This window comes from Cebus imitator, unplaced genomic scaffold (assembly GCF_001604975.1).
Source record: "Cebus imitator isolate Cc_AM_T3 unplaced genomic scaffold, Cebus_imitator-1.0 Scaffold43, whole genome shotgun sequence".
Classification (NCBI taxonomy): domain Eukaryota; kingdom Metazoa; phylum Chordata; class Mammalia; order Primates; family Cebidae; genus Cebus; species Cebus imitator.
Genome location: NW_016107358.1, coordinates 5,583,349 through 5,608,489, shown reverse-complemented (window position 1 = coordinate 5,608,489; position 25,141 = coordinate 5,583,349). Strand labels below are relative to the sequence as shown.

General features: G+C 36.1%; 1 protein-coding gene across 2 annotated transcripts in view; it reads right to left on the bottom strand.

Annotated features, from left to right (window-relative positions):
- Positions 1 to 25,141, bottom strand: part of OFCC1 (orofacial cleft 1 candidate 1) — a 207,467-nt gene that overhangs the window by 77,134 nt on the left and 105,192 nt on the right. Inside the window, exon 5 of one of the 2 annotated variants that reach the window (XM_017526722.2) lies at positions 17,895 to 18,032. The exons of the other annotated variant lie outside the window; for it this stretch is intronic. Within the exon in view, the coding sequence (XP_017382211.1) occupies positions 17,895 to 18,032 (138 nt within the window). The remainder of the gene's footprint in view (positions 1 to 17,894; positions 18,033 to 25,141) is intronic. 2 annotated transcript variants of the gene reach the window in all.

The following is a 25,141-nucleotide window of genomic DNA, read 5'->3' as shown; positions in this document are numbered from 1 at the left end:
TCCCGTTAAGAGACAACAGGTAGCCAAATGGTGGCCTATTGCATGTGCCTGACACAGGAATCCTCTTTTATTATTATTATACTTTAAGCTCTGGGATACATGTGTAGAACTTGCAGGTTTGTTACATAGATATACACGTGCCATGGTGGTATGGTGCACCCATCAACCCATCATCTACATTATGTATTTCTCCTAATGCTATCCCTCCCCTAACCCCTACCATCCAACAGGCCCTGGTGTGAGATGCTCCCCTCCCACAGGAAGTCTCTTAACAACCTGAGGCCACAGACCGCCTTTCCTAACCCAGAGGCACCAGATGACCACACCCAGGGAACCTCTTTCTGTCCTTCTAGGCATCACTAGCAGGGTCCAGTGGAAGCCCTAGAAGCACAAGTTGAATCATGCAGTCCAAAATGGTACAACATTATTCAGTTACTGACAAAAAAAAAAAAAAAAAAAAAAAAAAAAAAAAAAAAGCCACAAATTTTATATCCAGTCACTGTCAGGAATAAAGAAATAAATGTTCTAAGACGAAAGGAAACTAAAAGAATGTGTCACCAACAGACCTACCCTTAAAAAATGACTAAATTTAGACAGTTTCTCACACAGAAAGGCAATGATAAACAGAAACCTTGGAGCATCTGGAAGAAAAAAATACAAAGGGCATCAAACGTTATTATATACAGTATTCTACTCTGTCCCTCATGAGTTTTATAAATCAGATTTGGTAATCAGAATACAAATTATAACACATGTCACTCAACACAATGCTATTTAAAAGTAGGGAATGTAAAGAAACTGAAATGGAAATAAGGTATCTACAATTGATTCAAAGTGCTAAAATGTTCACACAAGGCAACTGTGATAAGTCACAAACATATATTATTATACCTGAAACAACCACTATGAAATCTACAAAAGGAGATATGCTCCAAAACTATAAATAAATCAAGATGAAATTCTAACAAGTGTTAAAGTAGTGCACAGGAAGGCATGTAAAGTGGAAAGACAAACTAAGACACAAAGGAAACTACGAGAAAACAAACATGAATTAATTCAATGAAACACATAGATCAAAAGTGAAAACATGAGAAAATAGCCAACATTCATTTTTAAAAAGCAGGATTGACTGTATTAATATCAGATAAAATAGACTTCAGAGCAAAGAAAATTACCAGAGAGAGCATTATATAATAATTAAATTATCAAACTACAGGTAAGACATAACAATCTTAAATACTTATGGATAAAGAGCAGAGCATCAAATATGCGTGAAGTGAAAACTGATATTGCTGAAAGAAGAATAGAAAAGTTACAAATACTAGTTAGGAATTTCAACATTCCCCTTTCATCAAATGATAGAAGTACTAGACAAAAAAACTAGCAAGAGTATAGAAGATCTGAACAACACATCATCAAACATAGTATGAGAGAGAGATTAATAAATAGATACACACATATACATACACATATGTAAAGCACTCCACTCAACAACAGCAAATACATATTTTTTTAAGTCCCCAATGGATCACTCACAAATATCATACTTGCACGATAAAACAAACTTCACTTAACTTAAAATAATTAAAATCATACCGAATAGCATGGTCATAATTAAATTGAACTAGCATTCCATAACACAGAGGCAAAAGAAAACTAGTTAAACCCATGAAAATTAAACAATGTACTTCTAAGAAATCTGTAGGTCAAAAAGGAAGTCTCGAAGAAAATAAAAATAGATTGAGAACTAAATAAAATGAACATGCAACATATCAACTTCAATGGGATGTAGCTAAAGCAATGTTGAGGCAAAAATTCATAGCACTACATGCTTACATCAGAAAAGAAGAAAATCAATAACTTACAGCCTCATCTCAAGAACCTAGTAAAAAGAGCAAAATGAATCCAAAGCAAGTAAGAAAACAATAGTAATAAGAACAATGAGATTGAAATCAATGAGATTGAAAACAAGAAAAATAAAAATAAATGAAGCTTAAAGTTGATTCTTCAAAAAAAATCAATAAGACTGATAAATTTCCAGCAAAACTGACAAAGATAAAAAGAAAGAATAAACAAATCACCAAATCAGGAATAAAATGGGATATCATTACAGATACTGCAGGCATTTCGAAATAAAAGAATATCTTGAGCAACTTTTTGCTCTTACGCTCAACAACTTAGAAGAAATGGACCAATTCCTCAAATACTCCAAACTACCAACTTCACCAACATGAAATAGATAACCTGAATAGTCCTTTATTAAACACATCGAATTTTTAATGTTAAAACCCTATATCCAGGTAGTTTCCCTAGACAATTCTACCAAACAATTGCAGAAGAGTAAACATCAATTTTATGCAATCTTTTCTAAAAAATATAGGAGGGAACAATTCCTAACTCATGTTATGAGGTCATAATAACCCTGATACCAAAACCTGACAAAGAGAGAACATAAAGAGCAAAACCACAGATCAATATCTCCCAGAAGATTAGACACAAAAATCCTCAACAAAATATTAACAAATTGAATACAACAATGTATACAAATAATTATACACTAGGACCAAGTGGGATTTATTCCAAGTATAAAAGAAAATGGATCAATTATTTGAATCCACCATATCATTAGCCTAAAGAAGATAAACCATAGTATTATATCTATTAAAACAAAGTAAAATTTGAGAAAAGCCAAAATCCATGTATGATAACAGGAATAGAAGGTAACTATTAATAACTCAAATTAACAAAAATCATCTCCAAAAAGCTTACAGCTATTGCAGGTAACGCTAAAAGACTGAATGCTTTCCTCCAAAGATCAAGAGTAAGATAAGCATGTCTATATGCACTCCTGCATATAGGAGGATGATGAAGAAGGATGAAGAAGGAGAAGGAGAAAGAAGAAGAGGAAGAAGAAGAAGAAGCAGCAGCAGCAAAGAGGAGGAAGAGGAGGAAGAAGAATAAAGAGTAGAAGAAGAAAAAGTACTTTTGGAAATAACTTCATTGGTGGCTGTTGAAAGATTGATCATTTGGGTATTGAAATGGTCTATGTCGACTCACTGAAATGGCAAACCAGTTTGAATAATAATACAATCCAACTGCCCTCTTATGCTTCCTTACTCCATTGTTTAACAGCACAAATACAGAGGATAAATGGACTGTGATGAATATATAAGACCAAATAACATGTTGAGAATGTAAAATGTCCTGAAAACATAAGCTGCAATCTGATGTTGTTGATCTAATCCACACAGTCTGTAATTGGAAGCATAGCTCACACACCAATGTAATGGAGTAGATCAGCAAACACATATTTGTAAATTTTCCTCAAACCTCGATTTGGATCATTCACATGTGACAACTTCATTTCTATTGCCTCTTCCACTTAAAAAAAGAAAAATTTAAAAGGTAGCTTTAAGAAAAACTCACAATATTTTGGCCCCTTCCAAATAAACAGATTTTTGCTCTTCGTTCATGAAAGGAAACAATGCAGCAAAGATTTGGACCTGCTGGAAACGTTTTAAGCCCGTCTCGTCTCTCTGTCCCCCAGATCTTTTCAGCACACCCTCCTCCCTTTTTTCTTAGTGTTAAACTGGTTCTCCACTTCCTTTACATCAGTAGGAACACTTCCTTTCTGGGTGTCAGAATCTCTCAGAGGGGTCAAGGGCTGCCTCGCAGAGGAAATGACCAGCTGTGAAATGTAAAAGTACAATTCCTTCCACATGTTCCTTCGCTCCTGGAGCAGGCAGGAGTCGTCAGCTAGCATCACTTTGGAAGCAGGCAGGCCGCTGCATCGTAGTCCTGTCAAAACTAATTTACAATTAAAGACCTGCATGACTGTTTAAAGCTTTTTCAGTTCCAGCAGTTTTCAGAAATGAATTTGAGATTGAAGTGGATCAAACCAAAAAACCATTGTAATGAGCTGTGACTGATGGTGAAGAACCTCACAAAATAAGCCAAAGATTAAAACAAATTATAATGTTTTAAAAGAAATCTAGTAATGATACAAATACTCACTACACCTCCAATTAGCCTCTGTGTGAAATTTTCCCAGCTAGGCCAGGTGCGAGGGCTCACACCCGTAATCCCGGCACTTTCAGAGGCCAAGGGGGGCAGATCACGAGGTCAAGAGATGGAGACCATACTGGCCAACATGGTGAAACCCTGTCTGTACCCAAAATACAAAAATTAGCTGGGTGTGGTGGTGTGCATCTGCAGTCCCAGCTATTCGAGAGGCTGAGGTAGGAGAATCGCTTGAACCCGAAAGGCAGAGGTTGTAGTGAGCCAAGATTGTGCCACTGCACTCCGGTCTGGCAACAGAGTGAAACTCTGTCTCAAAAAAAAAAAAAAGAAGAAAGAAAGAAATTTTCCCAGCTAAGCCCCAATTTAGGAAGTTTAATGTTGCAGCTATTGGAAGTCTTATTCAGTTTGTAAACAAAGTTATAAGTGACAACTTCATTGCCAAGAACAAAGGAAGGGGAGAGAGGGAGGGAGGGAGAGAGGAAGGAAGGGAAGAAGGAAGGAAGGAAGGAAGGAAGGAAGGAAGGAAGGAAGGAAGGAAGGAAGGAAGGAAGGGAGGGAGGGAGGGAGGGAGGGAGGGAGGGAGGGAGGGAGGGGGGGGGGGGGGGGAGGGAAGGAAGGACAGACCTCGCACAATTGAAGCTTTAAAAATGATTTAAATTGCTTTAAAATATTTTGAGCATTTCTATGAATTAAAATATTTTGATGCATTTCCATATCTTAAACAAAAACATTGAAAAATTGCAGGTAATTAGCTTCTTATGCAGATTAATCACTTTGAAACATACTGTGGTTCCCTGAGGCTCACTTTTACACTAAGATAAAGGACTCAGATCCACCTATGCAACTTGAAAACCAAGACATTCAAGAGAAAAAATGACATAGTTAAAGTCTAAAAATTGCCTCAACATTTCCCCAAATGGTGATTCTGAAATGGCCATTTCAAATTCTTAAAAGCTTGGATATATTTTATAGAACTACTCATTCTTTAAGAGCTATCTGAAAATAATTAGAGATACACATGATAGAAAATTATTTGAAACAGCTTCTCCACAAACTCAGCTCCAGTTGTCAAAAGCAAAGTCATGTGTGCTATTTTCAAGTACCAGATTAATGATTCTCCCATAGAAACAGGGAAACAATTGACTGGCAAATTATTAACTGAAAATATGTGTCTCTGGTGCGGAATCATTAATTGCATCTGAATACAACTTGCTTCCCTTATCTTACACCTGTGGGAATGGCGGCCTCAGTCCTTCAGGGAATATGATATGGTGACTTGGCTAAAACTGACCACATATACAGAACCGTTCAAAGTCACACAGTAGGTCTCTTACTGTCTGAGCATACCAGCTAAGCTCTGCTGTCTGTTTTCTCCATGGCTTCCTGTTTCTAAGCTTCAGTATGGAGGGACTTTGGCTACTTCCATCTGTGTCTGCACAGCTCCCACTGCAACTATAATTAATTTGTCCTCTTTTCATGCTAACTCTACCTCATGGCTTATGGATATGCTGGCTGATGTCAAGCATATCCATAACAGTGTATATTAGGCAGAGTGCTCTCACCAGGTCACCTAATAAGTCACTGAAATGGGACCATTCATATTTGGCCAATTGATTTTTGACAAAACTGCAAAGGCAACTCAATGATAAAAGAAGAGGGTTTTCAATAAATGTTGTTGGAACAACTGGACATTCATATGTGAAAACAAAACAACAAAAACTTTCAACTTTAACTTCACACTTTACTCAAGAACTAAGTCCAAATGGATCATTGGCTTAAATGTAGAGTGCAAAACTGTAGAACTTGCCAAATAAAATGTAAGAGAAAATCTTGTGAACTGGAGTGTAGGCAAAAGGTTCAAAGACATGACCTGAAAAGTACAATCTATTTAAAAAATTATAAATTGAACTTCATCAAAATTTACATTTGCTAGGTGAAAGACAATATTAAGAAAATAAACAGATAAAGTTCAGACAGAAAGTATTTGCAAAAAGTATCTGTATCCAGAATGTATAAGAACTCTCAAAATTCAACAGTGAAAAACAAATAAATAAACCATGCAGTTTAAAAAGTGGGCAGAAGACTTGAACAGATACTTGACTAAAGAGGATATTTGGCAAATAAGCACATTAGTCATTAAAGAAATCTAAATTGAAATCATGAGATGCCACTATACACACATGACTTTTAAAAACCTGACAATTCTAAGTGCTGATAAGGATGCAGAGCAACTGAAACTCCCACGTTGCTTGTGGAAATGTAAAATGATACAGTCACTTTGTATAACAGGCAGTTTCTAATAAAGTTAAATATACACATACGGCCAGGCACGGTGGCTCATGCCTGTAATCCCAGCACTTTGGGAGGCCGAGGTGGGCGAATCATGAGGTCAGGAGATTGAGACCATCCTGGCTAACACGTTGAAATCCCATCTCTACTAAAAATGCAAAAAATTAGCCGAGTGTGGTGGCACACGCCTGTAGTCCCAGCTACTTGGGAGGCTAAGGCTGGAGGATCGCTTCAACCCGGAAGGTGGAGGTTGCAGTGAGCCGAGATTGCACCACTGCACTCCAGCCCAGGCGACAGAGTGAGATTCCAACTAAAAAAAAAAATATATATATATATATTTATTAAAAATATTTATAGAAAATACATATACATATATGTATCTCTCTGTATATATATATATATGCAGAGAGAGAGAGGGAGAGAGAGAGGGAGAGAGAGAGAGAGAGAGACATATAATACAGTGTAGCAATCGCACTCCTAGGTATGTATTCTGAAGAAGTAAATAGTATTTTCACACAAAAGCTTGCCTAGAAGCATGTATAGCAACTCTTTATAATTGCCAAAAATTGAAATAATGTAAATGTCTTTGAGTTAGGTAACAGATAAACTGTGGCACATCCATATAATGGGATACCACTGAACAATGACTGGGAAGGAACTGTTGATATGCACAATTACTTGTAAGACTCTCAGTGGTACTATGTTGAGTGAAAGAAGCCAGTCTCAACAAAAGTTTGGACACCATATGACAATTTAAAAAGCCAAAACTATAATGACAACTATGCCAATTTTGAAAAGATGAAACTACGGTGATGGCAAACAGATCAGTGAGTGCCAGGGATTTGGATGGGTGGTGGAGGGAAGGAGGTGCCTGTAAAAGACAGCACATTGAAGGATTGAGGGGTGGTAATTAAATGTTTCTTTATCCTTATTGTGGTGGTGATTACACAAGTATGTATTTGTACATCAAATTGTATACTCTTAAAAAAAGTCAATTTTACTATATTTTAATTTATAAAAGAAACTGCCTACTCCATAGAAAAGAGTTCTCATCCTAGTTGGTCCTCAGAGCCATATTCATATATTCATTCTGCAAATGTTTACTGAGAAGCTATGATTTGGGACATCATAGATTTATGTATCTTGTAGGCCCTGAAATAGATAAAAAAGCAAAACAAAGACGACTCTCCTGAAACTGTAATCTCTCTCTGAAGAATTTTTTAAGACTTAAACCAGTAAGTGGAAGTGGGAATAGATAGAGCTGGTGCCTTCAGAAACAGATCTAGGCAAACTGTCTTTTCATTTTTATCCTGGTAATCTAAAGCAAAGTGAGGTTCACAGACCAGTGCCATATGTGTCTCGTGAGATCTGCAGAATTAATGCCAACATCAAACTTGATGAATCAGAATTTTCCATTTAGCAAGATCACTGGATGACTCCTACACACATCAGGTTTGGTTAGTGCTGCAATAGTGTATCTTACTGAAGTGACCACTCTTCTTTCTTGAGATTTAAAGCTCCATGGTCTCCACAATGTCTCACCTCCTACTTCTCCTTTTTCAGATTGTTATTTTGCAATTTTCTGCATCTTTTCTTTTGCCTGTCCCTTAAATTAAGAATGTCCTACTATTAAGTCCACTCTTTTCTTCCTTGGTAAACTCATTCATTTCTGTGGCTTTAGCCTGCATATCAGGATGATACCCAAATGTTACTTCTGAGCTTTAAATTTATCTTTTCAACTCCAAGCAAGTGACTGTCTTCTTAATTTCCCCTAACACTTTACGTTCAGCTTGTGCAAAAGTAACTGGTTAACTTTTATCTGATACCTGCTCCTTTGGGTTTCTTATCTCCAATAAGGGCAACGCTATTTTCCTGGAAACCTGAGATACAAATACTCTCACCTGCGAACTTCACATCTTCGATTAAGACACAACTCTTCACTTTCCGAATCCTGTTAATGCAATCTTATCACGTCTCTGAGTGTATCCCACCAGCAATGCTCTTCCTCAGGTCCTTACCATCCCTTCTCTAAGCTAATGTTATGTCCTTCTGTTTTTTTTATTGCATTTTAGGTTTTGGGGTACATGTAAAGAACATGCAAGATTATTGCATAGGTACACACGTGGCAGTGTGATTTGCTGCCCTCCTCCCCATCACCCATATCTGGCATTTCTCCCCATGCTATCTCTCCCCAACTCCCCACCCACCGCTGTCCCTCCCCTATTTCCCCCCAACAGACCCCAGTGTGTAGTGCTCCCCTCCCTGTGTCCATGTGTTCTCATTGTTCAAAACCTGCCTATGAGTGAGAACATGCGGTGTTTGATTTACAAGAAAAAACCAAACAAGCCCATGCAAAAGTGGGCAAAGCATATGAACAGACACTTTACAAAAGAAGACATACATGAGGCCAACAAACATATGAAAAAATGCTCATCATCACTGGTCATTAGAGAAATGCAAATCAAAACTACATTGAGATACCATCTCACGCCAGTTAGAATGGCGATCATTAAAAAATCTGGAGACAACAGATGCTGGAGAGGATGTGGAGAAATAGGAACACTTTTACACTATTGGTGGGAGTGTAAATTAGTTCAATCATTGTGAAAGACAGTGTGGCGATTCCTCAAGGATCTAGAAATAGAAATACCATTTGACCCAGCAATCCCATTACTGGGTATGTACCCAAAGGATTATAAATCGTTCTACTATAATGTTACGTCCTTCTTACTGGATTTCCTGCCATAAAATGATCCTTGCCCAAATCTATCCCAATTTGTATACTGGAGCCCAATGGCTCCTTATAGTTCCTCAAACATACCTTATACTCTCTGACTTCTTAACTTAGCTTGTGGCTTTCCTTTTATCCCAAAGAATTCCCAACTATGCTTGCCTTTTGAACTCCAAACTGTTATTCTAGCCCCAGGAAAAGATTGTGAAACTAACACATAGGTCCCCAGATCACAGCAGTACAGGATTAAAAACAAGGGTATATTAAAAGTTCAGACCAATTTCAATGAACTTTAAAAGCCCACTCACTTATTTCCAGGAGTCCACCTGCCTGTCTCACATGAGTCCATGAACCATTAATTTCCATCCATATATACTTCCCCACAGTGGCTCCATAACATCCTGAATTACAAAGTTGCAACACATAGATCACAGCAGAGCAGTTGTCTCTCACCCATCGTGGATATATTCCAGGATCCCCAGTGGGATATCTGAAACTGCACATGGTACCCAATCCTATATATACTATACTTTTTCTTGTCCATACATACCCATGATAAAGTTTAATTTACAAATTAGTCACAGTAAGAATTAACAACCATAACAAATAATAACGTACAACATTTATAACAGTATGCTGTAATAAAAGTTATGTGAATGTGGCCTCCCTCTTTCTCAAAATATTTTATTCTACTATACCATTTCTGGACCACAGTTGACCACAGGTAATTGAAACCTCGGAAACTGAAACCTTGGGTTAAGGGAGACCACTGTATTTGTATATAACATGCCTAATTGTCTCAGAGGAGGGTATATACTGTAATATGCAGTTCTGTGTCTGACAGAATTTCAGTGAAATGGTTCTCCCTTTTAGCAGGTTGGGGAATGTTTCTAAGCAGTCCTCCCTCTCCTGGGAATTCCACTGTGAGATGGCTGAGCTAAAGGACAAATGTGATTCCCAAACATCATACTTTGCCCACAATCACCCCTCTCACCTAACAACTGAATCTTTATTTAACCAATTGCATCTGCTTCGATTCTTCTCCAAGTTCGAATTCTCTCTGAGAAGGCCTGCAGGCCCCTATGTAAATAGAGTGCTGGTGAGCCTTCTCGTCATCTCTTGGATCTGAGGACACATGCATATCTCATGGCGGAGCAGGCCTGGGCTCAGATAAGCCCTTGAAGGCCAAGGACTGGGTGTTGCTTTGATTTATAATTAATTCTACAGCAATTGGCAGGATGATTTGTTCTTGTGGTTGCACAAAATTTCGAATTGAATTCGGCATCATCAAACAGATAGAGACCCTGTCAGAAACCATTGCTCATCCAATGTAGGCATATTCAAACCAAAATTATCAAGCATATGAAATATTTGCCGAAACTGACTCCTAAAGAGTAAAACAGCCTAAAAGATGGTGATAACCCAAAAGTTATATCATGGGTCTCTTTTCCTGGCCTTTCATCGCCTCAAACATCCACTTATTTGCAAGGCTGACCACCACTTGCAAACATCAATCATAGAATAAAGTCTAGAATCCTGCCATATGAGTATGTGAGGGCACATGTGTGTGCATACATGTGCACACATGTGTGCTTGCGAATAAGCATTCAAGTCACTTTTTCATGATTTGAAGACAGTAGTTGACTCATCAGATTATGTACAGAGCCTATCAGCGTGGACAGCTTGTGAAAGATCATAAACACGTTTTTCATATAGAAACATTGCAGCCATAAACACACCACGTGCTCGCCCCTTCCCTAAGGTTTGCTTCTTTAATTGTAAATAGCCGGAAAGTCATCAAGCCCGAGTTTAATAAACTTTTAATTTGAAATGAATTACCACATGTTGTGTTTGTTTACCCATTATTAAATCTCTTAGCAACCTATCAGTGGCAGAAAGAGCATACTGTATCACAGCTCTGATATATTAGAAGACAAACCTATGGGGATATTTACTGCTAATAATATCCTTCCAAGAAAAATAAATAAATATAAGCAATAGTGGAGACATGTATTTGAAGAGATTTTTGTGTTCTGTTTTTCTATAGAATAGAAGAAGAAGGTGCCTCTGCAGTCTTTGAATGTAAGGCTTGAACAAGTCTCCATGCTCAGAGCAGAGCAAATGAATAATCGTTTTTTAAAGCATTTTCCTAAAACAGAAAGATTCTTCTTCTCATGATATACAGTATTCTCAGCTTGAACACTCTGGTATTCATGTTTTCTGGAGTGCTACCCACCCTCCTTTTAGGGGAACTGGGGGCAGTATTCTAAAAGTCAAGTGTATAGCTCAGTGCAGTAGGCGTGGAAAATACAGCCACATTACACTGAGGAAAAACTGGGAAGTGGTGAAAATGATCTGAGAGTAATTGCCTCTCATCTGCTCAGTATCCTAACACTAGTTTGAAACATCAATAACACTGACATTTTATTCGTTAAGTCAAACTCACTTTCCCAAAAGTTAAACATTCTAAAATAAGAATATTTAGCTTCATATTTAATCCAAAAACACTGGGAAAGAAAAAGAAAAAAAAAACCTATTTACTTTGCAAATACATGTATTCTACAGCATCTCACATACTGGCTTTACAGTTGACTTTTGAATTTGATATTTAAGCAAAATAAGCAATGGTTTTCTATTGTTTTTTCTAGTGAAATCATGATCATGCCTTTTGGTATTTTATGAATCATTAATTTTTTCTTAGGAAGATGATCCTCAGCCATCAGCAAGGGCTTCATCCTTTTCTTCCCTTTCTTTGTCTTAGATTCCCAGGTTACACAGATGATATGCTAATGTTCACTTGTCTTCACAGAACAAGGCCATCTCAGGCCCTCAGGTTGGAAGGCCTGACTAATCTAATTCCACATACAGGAATGGTATAAAAGCGATTCTCCTGCAGAGACAACTAAATGAGAATTACCCACAGTGTCCATGAACATCCTCCACATAACTGCCCCACAAAGAAATCTGGAATGAGGCTCAATCTGACACTGGCTGGTCTGAGCTTTGGGAACCCAACCACCTCTTTCTTTGAGACAGGGTCTCACTTTGTCACCCAGGCTGGAGTGCAGTGGCATGATCTCAGCTCACTGCAGCCTTGACTTCCTGGGCTCAGGCAATCCTTCTGCCTCAGCCCCACTACAGGCGTGCACCACCACACCCAGCAAATTTTTGTATTTTTTGTAGAGACAGGGTTTTGCCATGTTGCCCAGGCTGGTCTTGAACACCTGGGCTCAAGTGATCTGACCACCTCAGCATCCCAAGGGGCCCCTTTTATGATACTCTCTGCTCTTTTTCAGACTGCCAGGGCCTAAGGCTTATTTTATGCCTCACCTCTTACCTTCCTTTTATCCACACTAAGTACTGCCTTGGATATTTGCATTTAAAATGTAAAAATTAAAGCCTTGAACCTATTAAATTTCAACATAAAAACCGCTTAAAGCCAGCTTCAAGTTGTGCATTTTGAAAACCACTAGCTCCACACCTTACCCACCAAAACCAGACCACGTTGTCAGTCATTTCTTATCTTCTCTGGCCACAAATTCTAGTTCTAACATTGTGAGAAACAATACACTTTGGTCAAGTTGCTTTATAACTGTGATGTTTGTTACCTAGCTTTAACATATATCTGATTTCTAATTTATCCTTAGAAATATTTGTTTAAAGCCAGTGATAAAATTTGACATATATGTATTCTGTGTATCAAATTTCAACATAGGAATTGCTCTATAAACTGATATTTAGTTGTCTGGAGGTAGAGATGGTGGTATCTCATTTGTTACATGATATTGGCTTACTCACAATAAAGCAGGTCAGGTGTGAATACAGAAGCCCAGGAGTTCTAATACTTCAGCCTGGCAGAGAGTTGTACTTGGCCCAAGAAGGCATAATCTCTTTTTTATTTATTTATTTATTATATTTTAAGTTCTGGGGTACATGTGCAGATCATACAAGTTTGTTACATAGGTGTACATGTGCCATGGCAGTGGTTTGCTGCATTCTTCACCCCATCCTCTACATTAGGTATTTCTCCTAATGCTACCCCTTCCCAATCACCTCACCCCCTGCTATTCCTCCCCTAACTCCCCACTTCCCAGGCCCCAGTATGTGATGTTCCCCTCCCTGTGTCCATGTGTTCTCATTGTTCAACACCCACTTATGAGTGGGAACATGCAGTGTTTGGTTTTCTGTTCTTGTGTCAGTTTGCTGAGAATGATGGTTTCCAACTTCATCCATGTCCCTGCAATGGACATGAGCTCATCCTTTTTTATGGCTATATAGTATTCCATGGTGTTAGCTGTGCCACATTTTCTTTATCCAGTCTATCTTTGATGGGCATTTGTGTCGGTTCCATCTCTAAGGGACCTGAAGAACCCTAGTAACAACTTTAGAAATATTTATCACCCTCTACAAAGCTGATAGGCAGAATAAGACAGGAAGACTCATGTAGGTGTTGTGTCTGGCCATTATGGCTCCATGGTAGGGATCCATCATTCTTCTCCTGCCATATTGCCATTTCCCTTATTTGTGTTTTCAACTCAATACCCCTATCCCTTTACATTCTCTCTGGTTAAACTCAACCACTTAGCAGTTTCAGCTACAGTCTCTATGTGGACTCTAATGAACATATTCTCCCTCCCTATTCTCTATCTCTCTCCTGAGCTTCATGTCCATTTCCCAATGGTATCCTGAACTACATATCTTTTTTTTGAGATGGAGTCTCGCTCTGTCACCCAGGCTGGAGTGTAGTGGTGCTATCTCAGCTCACTGCAATCTCCGCCTCCAGGGTTCAAGCAATCCTCTTGCCTCAGCCTCCTAAGTAGCTGGGATTACAGTCATGCCCACCACCACACCTGGCTAATTTTTTGTATTTTTAGTAGAGATGGGGTTTCACCATGTTGCCCAATCAAACTCTTGAGCTCAAGTGATCCACCTGCCTTGGCCTCCCAAAGTGCTGGGATTACAGGCATAAGCCACCATGCCCGGCCCTCTTGAACATTTTTATTTGGATATAATATAGAAATATCAAACCCTGCAGACCCAAAATCAAGCTCCAAGTTATCCTCTATTCTTATTCCTCTTCCTGTAATTCCTATCATCTGCTGGTTAATATCCATATCTATTATGTTCAAAGTTTAGGAATCAGCTTTTGTTATCTTCCACCATCCATATTCAATCAATCAACAACATCATGTTTATGGCAATTCTATTACACCTATTTAATATTTTATGAAGTTCATTCTCTTCTCGAACTTTATTATCTCTGCTCTAACTGAGGTTCATCTTTTGCTTGGATTATTCTAAGCTTTTCCTACCTGTCCTGATTTTAGACATGCCCTGCTCAAATAAATCTTCCTAAAAATTACCAGAGTGATCTATCTAAAATTGAAATTGAAATACATCACTTCCCTTTATAATGGCTTCCACTTAACACTGATTTCTGATTAGCCACAATAGACATAAAAAGGCAGTGGGAAAATGGTAAGGAAAAAGTATTACTACCTGAGAATCTTATACATGGTTAAATGGTCTATCAAAAGTGAGGGAAAAAAATAAAGACTCTTTCAGATATGCAATGACTAAGAGAGATCCAAACTCTAAATGAATTACTAAAGACTTATTTCAGCAAGAAGAAAAATGGAGCCAGAATGAAGACATGCTATCTTAAAAATATAATGAAGCACAAATGTGTCACTAAATTAATTTACCATTAAGATGGAAAAATGCTAACTGTTGGGTTTAATAAAAAAGTGAAACTGAAACTATAGCCAACAATAGCAATAGGAAGAGGAAGCGTTTTTAATGGATGAGGCATCCTTGCCACATCCAAGAAAATATGGAATGAACTTAGAATTTTAAAGATGTTTTATACTTAAACATGTAAGTGAGAAATTAAGGACAGCATTTAAAGTAATGAATAAAATCTGTAGATTATAGAGACAGAAAAAGCATAAACAAATTTTCTAAAAGCAAAGAAATAGGATAGTAAACTTAAAGTACAAAATTAGATGTCATCTGCAAGTACAAATACAACATTTAGAGTAATTTCCAAAACTTTAAACTTACCTATTTAAATAGCACATATTATCTACTTGTCTTTTCTTCTATTTTTAATTGGTATATGTTAGTTGTACATATTTTGGAAGTACATGTGATATTTTGATACCTCTCTACAACAACAGCTAATGATCAAATTGGAATATTAAGGATATCCATCTGCTCAACAATTTATCTTTTTTCTGCGTTATGAATATTACAAATCTGATATTCTAGCTATTTTGAAACACACTATAAAGTATTGCTAACTATAATTTTCCTACTGTTCTACCAAATACTAATATTTATTCCTTCTATCTAAAACTATATTTGTTTACCCCTTAACTTGTCTTGAATACAAAATAAAATCCAGATTTATGCTACTGATAAATGCCCAAACTGTACTACAGATAAATGTTACAATTTAAAAATAAAGCATAGCATGATAATGTATGCCATGTAAATATTAAATAAAAAATCATTCAGGTGGGTAGTATTCATATCAGATGAAATAGAATATAAATTCAAAAGTATTATTAGACAAACAGAAGAAGAAAAGAATTATAGCATCCTCCAAACTGTAACAATTATAAACTTGTATGCACTTAACAGATTTAAATAATTTTCTCTGATCTGCATATTGTAGATTTATCTACCTGAAGAAAATAATTTATCTACCCTGAAGAAAATCATGGAAAATAAACAATCAGTGGGGAACTTGAATGAAGGAAAATGTGTCAGTTATATACTGAAAAAATGAATGAAAAGATAGAAAGCAAGACTAATAAAGAAAAACAATGATGACTAGTATTAATAATCAACATTAGGAATGACAAGAAAAATATATAATATAATAAATAGAGTTAATGGTATTTCAAAGTTATAGTAATAGTTTTGTGTATTTTCTTATAGCTACATAATAATATCTATTCAGTTATACACAAAAAACATCAGTATCTTTCAGGGAGAAGAACTAGGTTGCTAGGGAGCAGGGAAAGGCAGGTTTTCTTTTGAACAATGAGAATATATCACCTGCTCAATAAAACTTTAACAAAAGAAAATAAATTTTAAAATTTAAAAGATAATATATGACCAAATTAACTCAATTAGTTTTTAATGAATTAAATATAAAATGATGAAATAAGTAACAATCAAAAATTGAATCAGAAAATAAGTGTCCCCTACCACTCACCTAAAAACAACAACAGCGCAACAAAGCCCTAGAACCCTTACAGATCAATGAGGGAAAAAACGGCCCAAAGGAAAAGTGGAAAAGTATAGGAACACGCAATTCACACAAGATAAAATCCAAAGGGTCAACAGAAATATACATAGTTTTAAAAGTGCTCTAACATACTTGCATCCAGAAAACTCCTAATTAAAATAAAGAGATATTATTGAATTGGCAAAACTTTAAAAATCTGACAGTAACAAGGGTTGACAGAATGCGGGCCAAAGCAACTCTCTTACACAACTGTTAGGACGGTAAACTGACACACTACTAGGGATGGGAGTGTCACTAGTCTATACATCTAGAAACTGTGTGCACTGTGATTCAGCCATTCCTTTCAGGGTTATATAGACTCTAGTGAAACTCCCACCCATATGCACAAGCAGCCCATGTTCAAGAATGGTCATTGTAGCTTCTTTGTTTGCAATAGAGTATAAGTGGAAACAACAATAACAAAAATAAATAAATTTTGTTATAATCATGCAAAGGAATTTAATATAGCAATAAAATCAGGAATTTAGAAATAGACAATAGATATAGTTAAATATCAAAGGCAATGTTGAGAGAAAATAAAAATTGCAGAAGTAGATGTGAAATGTGATACATTTATATAAAGTTTAAAAACAAGATATTTATTGTTAGTGATTCTGTATAGATGTAGAAAATGTTTTAAGATATACATGTAAATGATCAAACACAAATCTGAGAAGGCTAGGAATAGAATTAGGGAGCAGTTCACAGACAGCATTAATCATGGGTAAATGTTATTTTTTGAAAGAAAAAATGGGAAGTAATACGATAAAATAGTAAAAATCTGCAAAGCTGGGTACTGGTATTTGTTATGCTATTTTCTGTATAAGATGTTTAAAATATTTAATAATTTCTAAAATAAAGATGAGTTATTTATTACAAGACTTCTTATCACTGGTAATGCTTGTAGCATTAGTACAATTCTGGTAGTACTATTATTTACTACCATTATTATAATTAATACCAATTTATCAACTACTATTTTAACTGATACCAATATTTACTGCTAGAGGATACATCCTGTTAAAGAAGCTTGTGAATCTTTTGGTAAATGCAACAATCCTTTTATAAAAAGGATAATAATCTCTAATAGCACATCTATTCTGTAAGTTGGAATTTTTGCAGATTGAACACTTCAAAAAACTTTATTTGCTTATTTACTGCCTGATTAAACCAGTCTTTGAAAACAAAGGCCAATAAAATAAACTATATTAATTGACAACATTTTTCTGAAAATATTTTATCTTTCATAGCCAGTTTTTGGTTACCAGTCTTGTGAGCATGCAAGAAAGACTGAAATCTAAAAATAAGAACCAACAGAAGCAAAGTATGTCCCCTTTACAACAACAAATAAACTTTCAAAGCAGTAAGGTCATAGAAAAAGACTTGTTTCAATGACGTTATTTTATATTTACATATTTAATAGACAGTGTGATATAAAATCCAATATTCTACCATATTTAAAAAGAATGAATATTTCTTATATTCAGAATATAATTTATATAACACAACTTGAAATACTAGCAATGGAATGCTGGGAAAAAAAAAAAGTCAACCAACCCTGAGAAGAATGTACTGAGGATTTATCTTCTTCCTCATCCACTGATGCATAGGAGTTCTTCTCTGCTTCTTTTTTTGAAAGGCCAGCTGTATTATCCATTCCTGATTCTGCTTTCTCTCCTTTAGCCATTAGACAAACTGGAAATCCAGGGGAAAGTCAAGTATTGCTTTCATGATTTTTTTGACCATCAAAATGCAAAGGAAGCTTGATTACCTATTAAGAGATCAATCTGTTACCTAAATTGTTGAAACTATTACATAGTTAGTTTTCATCTAAAACAATGAGACAATTTGAAATAGCTAAAAAGTCAATAATAAATTTAGTTTTCCAAACCTTATATGCTTCTTTTTGGTTACATTACAAAGAATGCAAATTTTTTTGTATTAACAAATTTACACAATTGCTTCAGATAGTGCCATTTGTTTTGTATGTATTAGTTTCTCCTTTATTTCAATTTATAATTTTTAAAATTTCTTCTTCCAAATAACACTATCTAACGCTCATGCTGGGAGGAAATCAGCAAATATTCATTCACTGTTTAATATCTCCAAGAAATAATATTTTAAGTTCAACAAGAAATGACAAGATTGTAGAACCTAGCAGTGAATGAGTGCTCATTATACAATTTTTTCAACTTTTCTCTATGTTTAAAATTTTAATAGTAAAAGTGCTTGGAGAAAATAATGACTCAAGAAATGAAATATTCAGAAAAGTGAGGAATTGATAGAAAAAGTTTTCCTGGGAAAGAGTGACAGGCTATTTTTCTGGTATAATTTTCCCTGTTGCATCCTTACACACATACTGGGGGGACTCAGAGCTGTAGGCCAGCCTCCTCTGGGATGCTCAGGGCTATTAGTCCAAGTACTGTCCCTAAGGGCACCATGAGAGAACACGTGAGGTCATGGCTAAGCCACGTGCCCTGGCTCAGCCAGTTCCTCTTTGACAGTGGCAGTTCCTTCACACTGACTGAGCCAGGAGAGACACGTTCAGGTTTCACCTGCACTGACTTGTTTCCTTTTTCTCTTCTAACAGGGCATTGCAAAAAATACTTTTCTGTTCCATCATCTGCATTACCTCTCTTTGCTCTTCCCAATCCAGCTTGTTCTTTTTTTAGTAAATCCAGGATTAACTTGTTCAAAAATGTGTGTTTGCATTTAAGAAAATTCATATTGGAAAAATCCACATATTTTAGAATGTCACATAAGAGGAAAATGGGATTTCCAGAAAATAAGCTTTTTGTTTTTGTCCTTATGACAGAGAAGCATCTACATGCCTACTTATTCTGCCTATAATCAGAAAATCATGCATCTCGTATGCTGCTATTCTCATTAATAAGACTTGCTTCCTCATAAAATGTTCAGAGGGAGAAAATTATTTTTATTATCTATCAAATAAGAATGTTAGTGGACAATTACATCCATCTCTAATGGATAATGCCAGCTGGGCTCTGCAGATAAATTGTAATATTTCTTTTTTTTTCCTCTATAAAGTATTTTTAATAGAAAATCAGAAAAAATGAGAAAAATTTTAGTAATATGTTCAAATTCAAGTAGATTTTTCTCAAAATAAATTATTCTAATGCTGCTATAAACTACCCACTTTTCTTGACCTTGCAAATTTTAAACACTGCTTCTAATTTAACCTTAAATATAAATGGTTTTTATGATAAATAATAGTACTACATAAATTGTCTTTTATAAAACAAAGCTGGTTCTGACTTTCCATCCCATAATTTATAGAACACTGAATTTTTGAATAGTTAGTGAAAAGTTAGTTCATAATTATAGATGTCTTCCACATTAGCTAGACCAAAATTTACTTTATTTATTTATTTATTTATTTTATGATGAGGTTTCCCTCTTGTTGCCAAGCTGGAGTGCAATGGCGTGATCTCAGCTCACTGCAACCTCCACTTCCTGGGTTCAAGTGATTCTCCTGCCTCAGCCTCCCTGGTAGCTGGGATTACAAGCACCTGCCACCATGCCCAGCTAATTTTTGTATTTTTAGTAGAGACAGGGTTTCACTATGTTGGCCAGGCTGATCTTGAACTCCTGACCTCAGGTGATCCATCCACCTCAGCCTCCCAAAGTGCTGGGATTACAGGCGTGAGCCACCGCACCCCACCCAAAATTTTCTTTCTTATGGCTATATTTATTTTGACTCTTGGTATAGAATCAAATCACCAATTTCTAAAATATTTTCTTAGGGGTTTTCTATAGTTATCTTCAACCTTTAGATAATTTTTCAATAACCTTTTTATATTCATTTATAATAGTTTTCCTTTTCAAGTTTATTTATATCAGTGTTTCTGATTCTTAGAAGTTTTTAAAAACTTCTGATGCCTAACACCTCACCACGAAACAACTAAATCAAAGTCTCTGAGACGAGAACCCAGACAATAGTGTTTCTAAAACTTCCCACAGAATTCTAGTGTGCAGTCAGATTTATCTTAGGATGACACTTTCCATAATGAATAGACAGGCACATATTCATATGATCGTCATTTTATTAATAGCATACCTATGCTGCCCCAAGACGATATTTTAGCAAAACATTATAATGGAATTAGATAAGAAAAAAATGCCAGGTAATTCTACTCAAAGCAAATAAGAAGCAGGAAGACCATTATACAAGAATATATAGCGGCTGATTTTAAGGATGAAATTGCATGTGCTTCCTGGGAACACCCAATTTAATAGTTCTATCAAGTAGGCAAGTAGATAGGTAGGTAGACAGACAGACAGACAGATACACAGATACATAGATATGAAGAAAACATCAAACATGAAGGTAAAGAACAATTTATGGCATTATATGACACAAACAACCTGGAAAACCATCAGAATCAGGAAAAATAAGTTTGGGTACATAGGACGCACTACAAATATGCTGAAATGCTTATCCTTTTTGCATCCCTAGAGCAGGCAACACCCAACACACAATAGCAGCTCAGTAAACACTTTTTTTGAGACAGAGTCTCACTCTGTTGCTCAGGCTGGACTTCAGTGACACAATCTCAGCTCACTGCAAACTCTGCCTCCTGGGTTCAAGCGATTCTCCTGCCTATGCCTTTTAAATAGCTGAGACTCCGGGTGCGCGCCAGCACGCCTGGCTAGTTTTTGTCTTTTTTTTTAGTAGAGAAGGGGTTTCACCATGTTGGTCAGGTTGGTTTTGAACTCCTGGCCTCAAGTGATCCGCCTTGATAAGGAAATTTACCAGAGCTCCATTCCCATATTCATGAGATGAAGCTGCACCCTCCACCCTAGCAGTGATAGATTGTGAACTGAGACTTGGGTGGCAGCTCTGGCTCATTCACAATAGAAGATTTTATTAAATGATCTTCAAATTTCCCACTAATTCTGTAATTTTATCCCTTGTTTCTAAATATCTGTTTAATCTGCATTATCAGAAATCAGCATTAAGATGTAATAACTTTTACCATTCTATGATACTTATTAAATTTTCCAATGATATGAAAGGAAGCTAAAGGCTGGAAAGAAGCAGCTTTAGAAAACATTTTAATTCCTTGCCACTTTAAAAAATCACACCACAAACCTGAAAATGGAGATTGTACAGCCAGTTGTCCAAGTCCAGACAAATCAAATCTTCAATTTTCCTGAAGTTGCTAAGCTTCTGGTCATAATGTTCTCGGAGAAGGGGACACTTGAATTTTCCCTCCACTATATCAAAGTTGTTGTCACACAAAGGGAACACTGCCCAGCCCACAACCCGGTCCACGCAAGCATACGTTCCACGAAGGAGGAAGAGTTCAAACAAGAAAGCCATGCCAGGTTTCACAGTTTCTTTTTGAGGGAGCACCTATGAAAAATATTAAGACAAGAGAAGTTTGGGACGCTTTTGGTTTTAGAAACACGTTACATTCAGTGATGCCTATAGACAATTTAGAATTAAGTAAAACATTGCTCTATACTCCTGTTGTTTGCCCTTGAAAACTCACCATTGGATGTATTTACATAAACAATTCTTTCAGCCCCAGGTAAGTCAGCAACCATGAAAATGTGACTGACACAAATTTGACCCTGCCAGTTCAAGATTCTAAACTTTATATGCTTTAGAAATCAAGTTTGTAACATGCTAACTCACATAGTAGTCTGTGTTTTCATTCCTCTTTGATGGAGCCGGCACCTCTACCGTATAACTATTCCTATCTTCCATCATAGTCATTGTTTTGAATGCCTGCCATTCATTTTTGTATCATTCACTTACCCAGCACATCTGCATTGCACAGAACAAATGCTTTTTAAAAAGCAGTTAAACAAATTACTGCAAATTATCCTACCCATAATGATAACTTGAATTATTATTGCAAAGTCCACCTCTTGAAGAAAAAGTGAAGTCCCATTTAATTTTGTGATTTTTTTCTGTTTATTTCAGTTGACACAATAATACACATGCTGTATAAGCAAGTTGTCAGTGCTAAATAAATAGCACTGAGTGTAAAGATGGGTGAAATAATCAGAATGACCAAGCCCTGTTCAAGTCCCCAGACATAGAGATGGAACATATTCCACAGCCTTAAAAGACTTTTTTAAAGAAATGCAAGATGTCAATAATCTTTTTAAAAAAATAGATTAGAGCCTTGGATTTCTTTTTAAAATTTTGTGTGGATAATTATAAATAGACAAAGACTGGGACTTAGACTATTTTTAAACTTAGACAATTTTAAACCAAAAGTGTGTAGGTATATTGTATACGATTTGTGTAAATATTCTAAGACTTAGTTTAGGTACAAAATGAAACAGAGGCATCTGTTGAAAAATGTCATAACCCTGTGGCAGCTGCTATTAAACCATTAACAGGATCAGGTTTTATTTAAACCAGATTTACCATTTTTTAACAACAGCCTATGGGAAAGCTAAAAACATTAGGTACAAATTACTGACAAAAAAGATCCTTAATCAGGCTGTACTTTTCATTTGGCTAGCTGGCTATGAGTAACCTCTGTGATAAGAGAACAAAAGTTAAATGAGGAGAAGGGGAAGAAATGAAGTGAGAATCCTGTTTTGGCCGTCATTTAAAAATCAAGTTGAACTGATGCTATTGACAATAATTTCATCTGTTTTTAGCCCTGCATTTAGAAGTGAAAACTAGAGCCCCTGTTACACCAAACTTGTATGTATTCAGCTATACATTCAAAGTAGACAAATTAAGAATTTGTCCAGTACTGACTCAATTCTATCATTAACTTTGTTGTAGTCTTAGAAAGTCTCTTCTCTTATTTTTATATATAATTTTCCATGCACTTGAGTTCTCTAATCAATAAAAAACAAAGATATAAATATATTTTTCTCAAAGTTAATGTAATTATCCATTTAGTAAATACAAACATTCTCAGAAAATATGAAATGTGTATTTTTAAAATTTCTTCCTTCTAGGACTATCCCAACCACTTCTAAGATGACTAAGCAATAGCTCATTTTAATAAACAGAAAAATAACATAGTCAAGGTTAAAATACACCTGTAAACATGCAAAACAGCAGCATCTCTTTTTAAGTGCATGAGAAATAGTTAAAGGCTACCAAGCACAACAATTAACATCATGCAGCCCAGTCAACTGAAGAGGAACTTCATCTCAATGTGTTCTATAAGACGGAGGAGTCACATGCAACTACCCAGACCGCCCCGAAAATAAATAAGCATATGAACAAGACCAAACCTAGTCACTGATACTGACTGAGAAGAAAAATAAAAACCATAAATTATTAAATAAAGGAAATGACTTTATCTGACAACAGTTGTAGTTATTCTTTTGGTGCCTTTCCTTTGTTGCATATCGTAGGAGAAGTCTTCTGCCCTGCAATATTTAGCTTGTAACTCCTTGTAAGTCATTCTTTTCCTCTCTGGCAACAAAGGTCACTAAATTTTAGTGTACTTCGCAGAAGATCCTTTTCACAAAGCTGAGTACTTCCATAGCTATCCTATGATGTGACATTCCCATGAGGATTTTTCATTAGCTCTCTAGTTAAATACCATATGTTAAGAAAAATATGTATCTTGGTCTCCCCCAATTATCAATGCCCTCCATCATGTGAGTCCTGGTAGTTGGCGGTCATAATGTCTTCACAGTAACTTTATTTAATGAGTGCCATGAAAAGCACCTCTTTGGTGCTGCCCCTCTTCCTCCTCCCACTCTCCACCCTCAAGTACTTGGCTGAATACATGAGTGATGAAATAATCTGTACAACAGACCCCCATGACATGAGTTTACCTATGTAACAAAGCTTCACATGTACCCCCAAACCAAAATAAAAGTTAAAAGAGTGCCCCTTTGGAAGGAAGAGCTGCTACAAAGCTGAACTCTATGCATAGCATAAGGGTCATGCATTTGATCTTCCAGACTGTAAAAGGTACATGTGAAAAGTAAGTGAAGAAAAATGGAATTCAAGAAACAAATGGGAACTTTGAAGTCTTACTGTTGAATGGAGGATTGGAAGAGAAACTAATATTCCTTACACTTTTAAAGCGTAAAGAATACACTTTTAAATATACTTTTAAATTAAAATAATCCAGAGAGGACTAGAATAAATGATGCAAAAATGATAAACATGCATATTCACAAAACGTTGTTCATTTTTCTATACTTTCTCATTTTTATAATGATTATTATTTTTTCAGAAAAGAAGTTGATTAAGTGATTTCAAAAACAGAGAGCCTTCAAGGTCCTGCCTCTGGTTATGATGGAGATGATCAAAAGTAACCAACTCTTCTACCATAAAAAGGAAAAAAAAATCAGTTAAATTACAAAATTATATTTTTAACCCATTGGGAAACTGGAGACACAAAGAAATTTAGAGGAAACTAAATTTTACAGAGGGATAAACCCTTCTTTTATGTACTATGACTAGAGGCAGCTTTAATCCCAGGAAACAGGTGAAGAAGCAGACCAGTCACTGGTTAAAGTGCTTTGCAGGGGAAAGAGAAACAAGCTGAACTTTTAACAATTGTGGACTCTTATGGACTATTGAAAACACATCAGCCTCAGACAAAGAGTAAGTTCTCACTATTTATCAATTCTCATCCTTAGGACTTTTAACAAGTGCTCAGCAGGATGTGGGCAATTGAGTTTAGATAGGGAGCAACTCGAGATTTCTAGTGGCACAATCCTGGGGCAGTGCTGGAGAGCAGAGCAGAATGTCAGTTACATGGTGTACGGATAAGCAAGCTCAGCTGGAAAGAGGGACCTTTTACAGCTTAAAGATTTTGAAACTGGTAGTAAATTAAAAC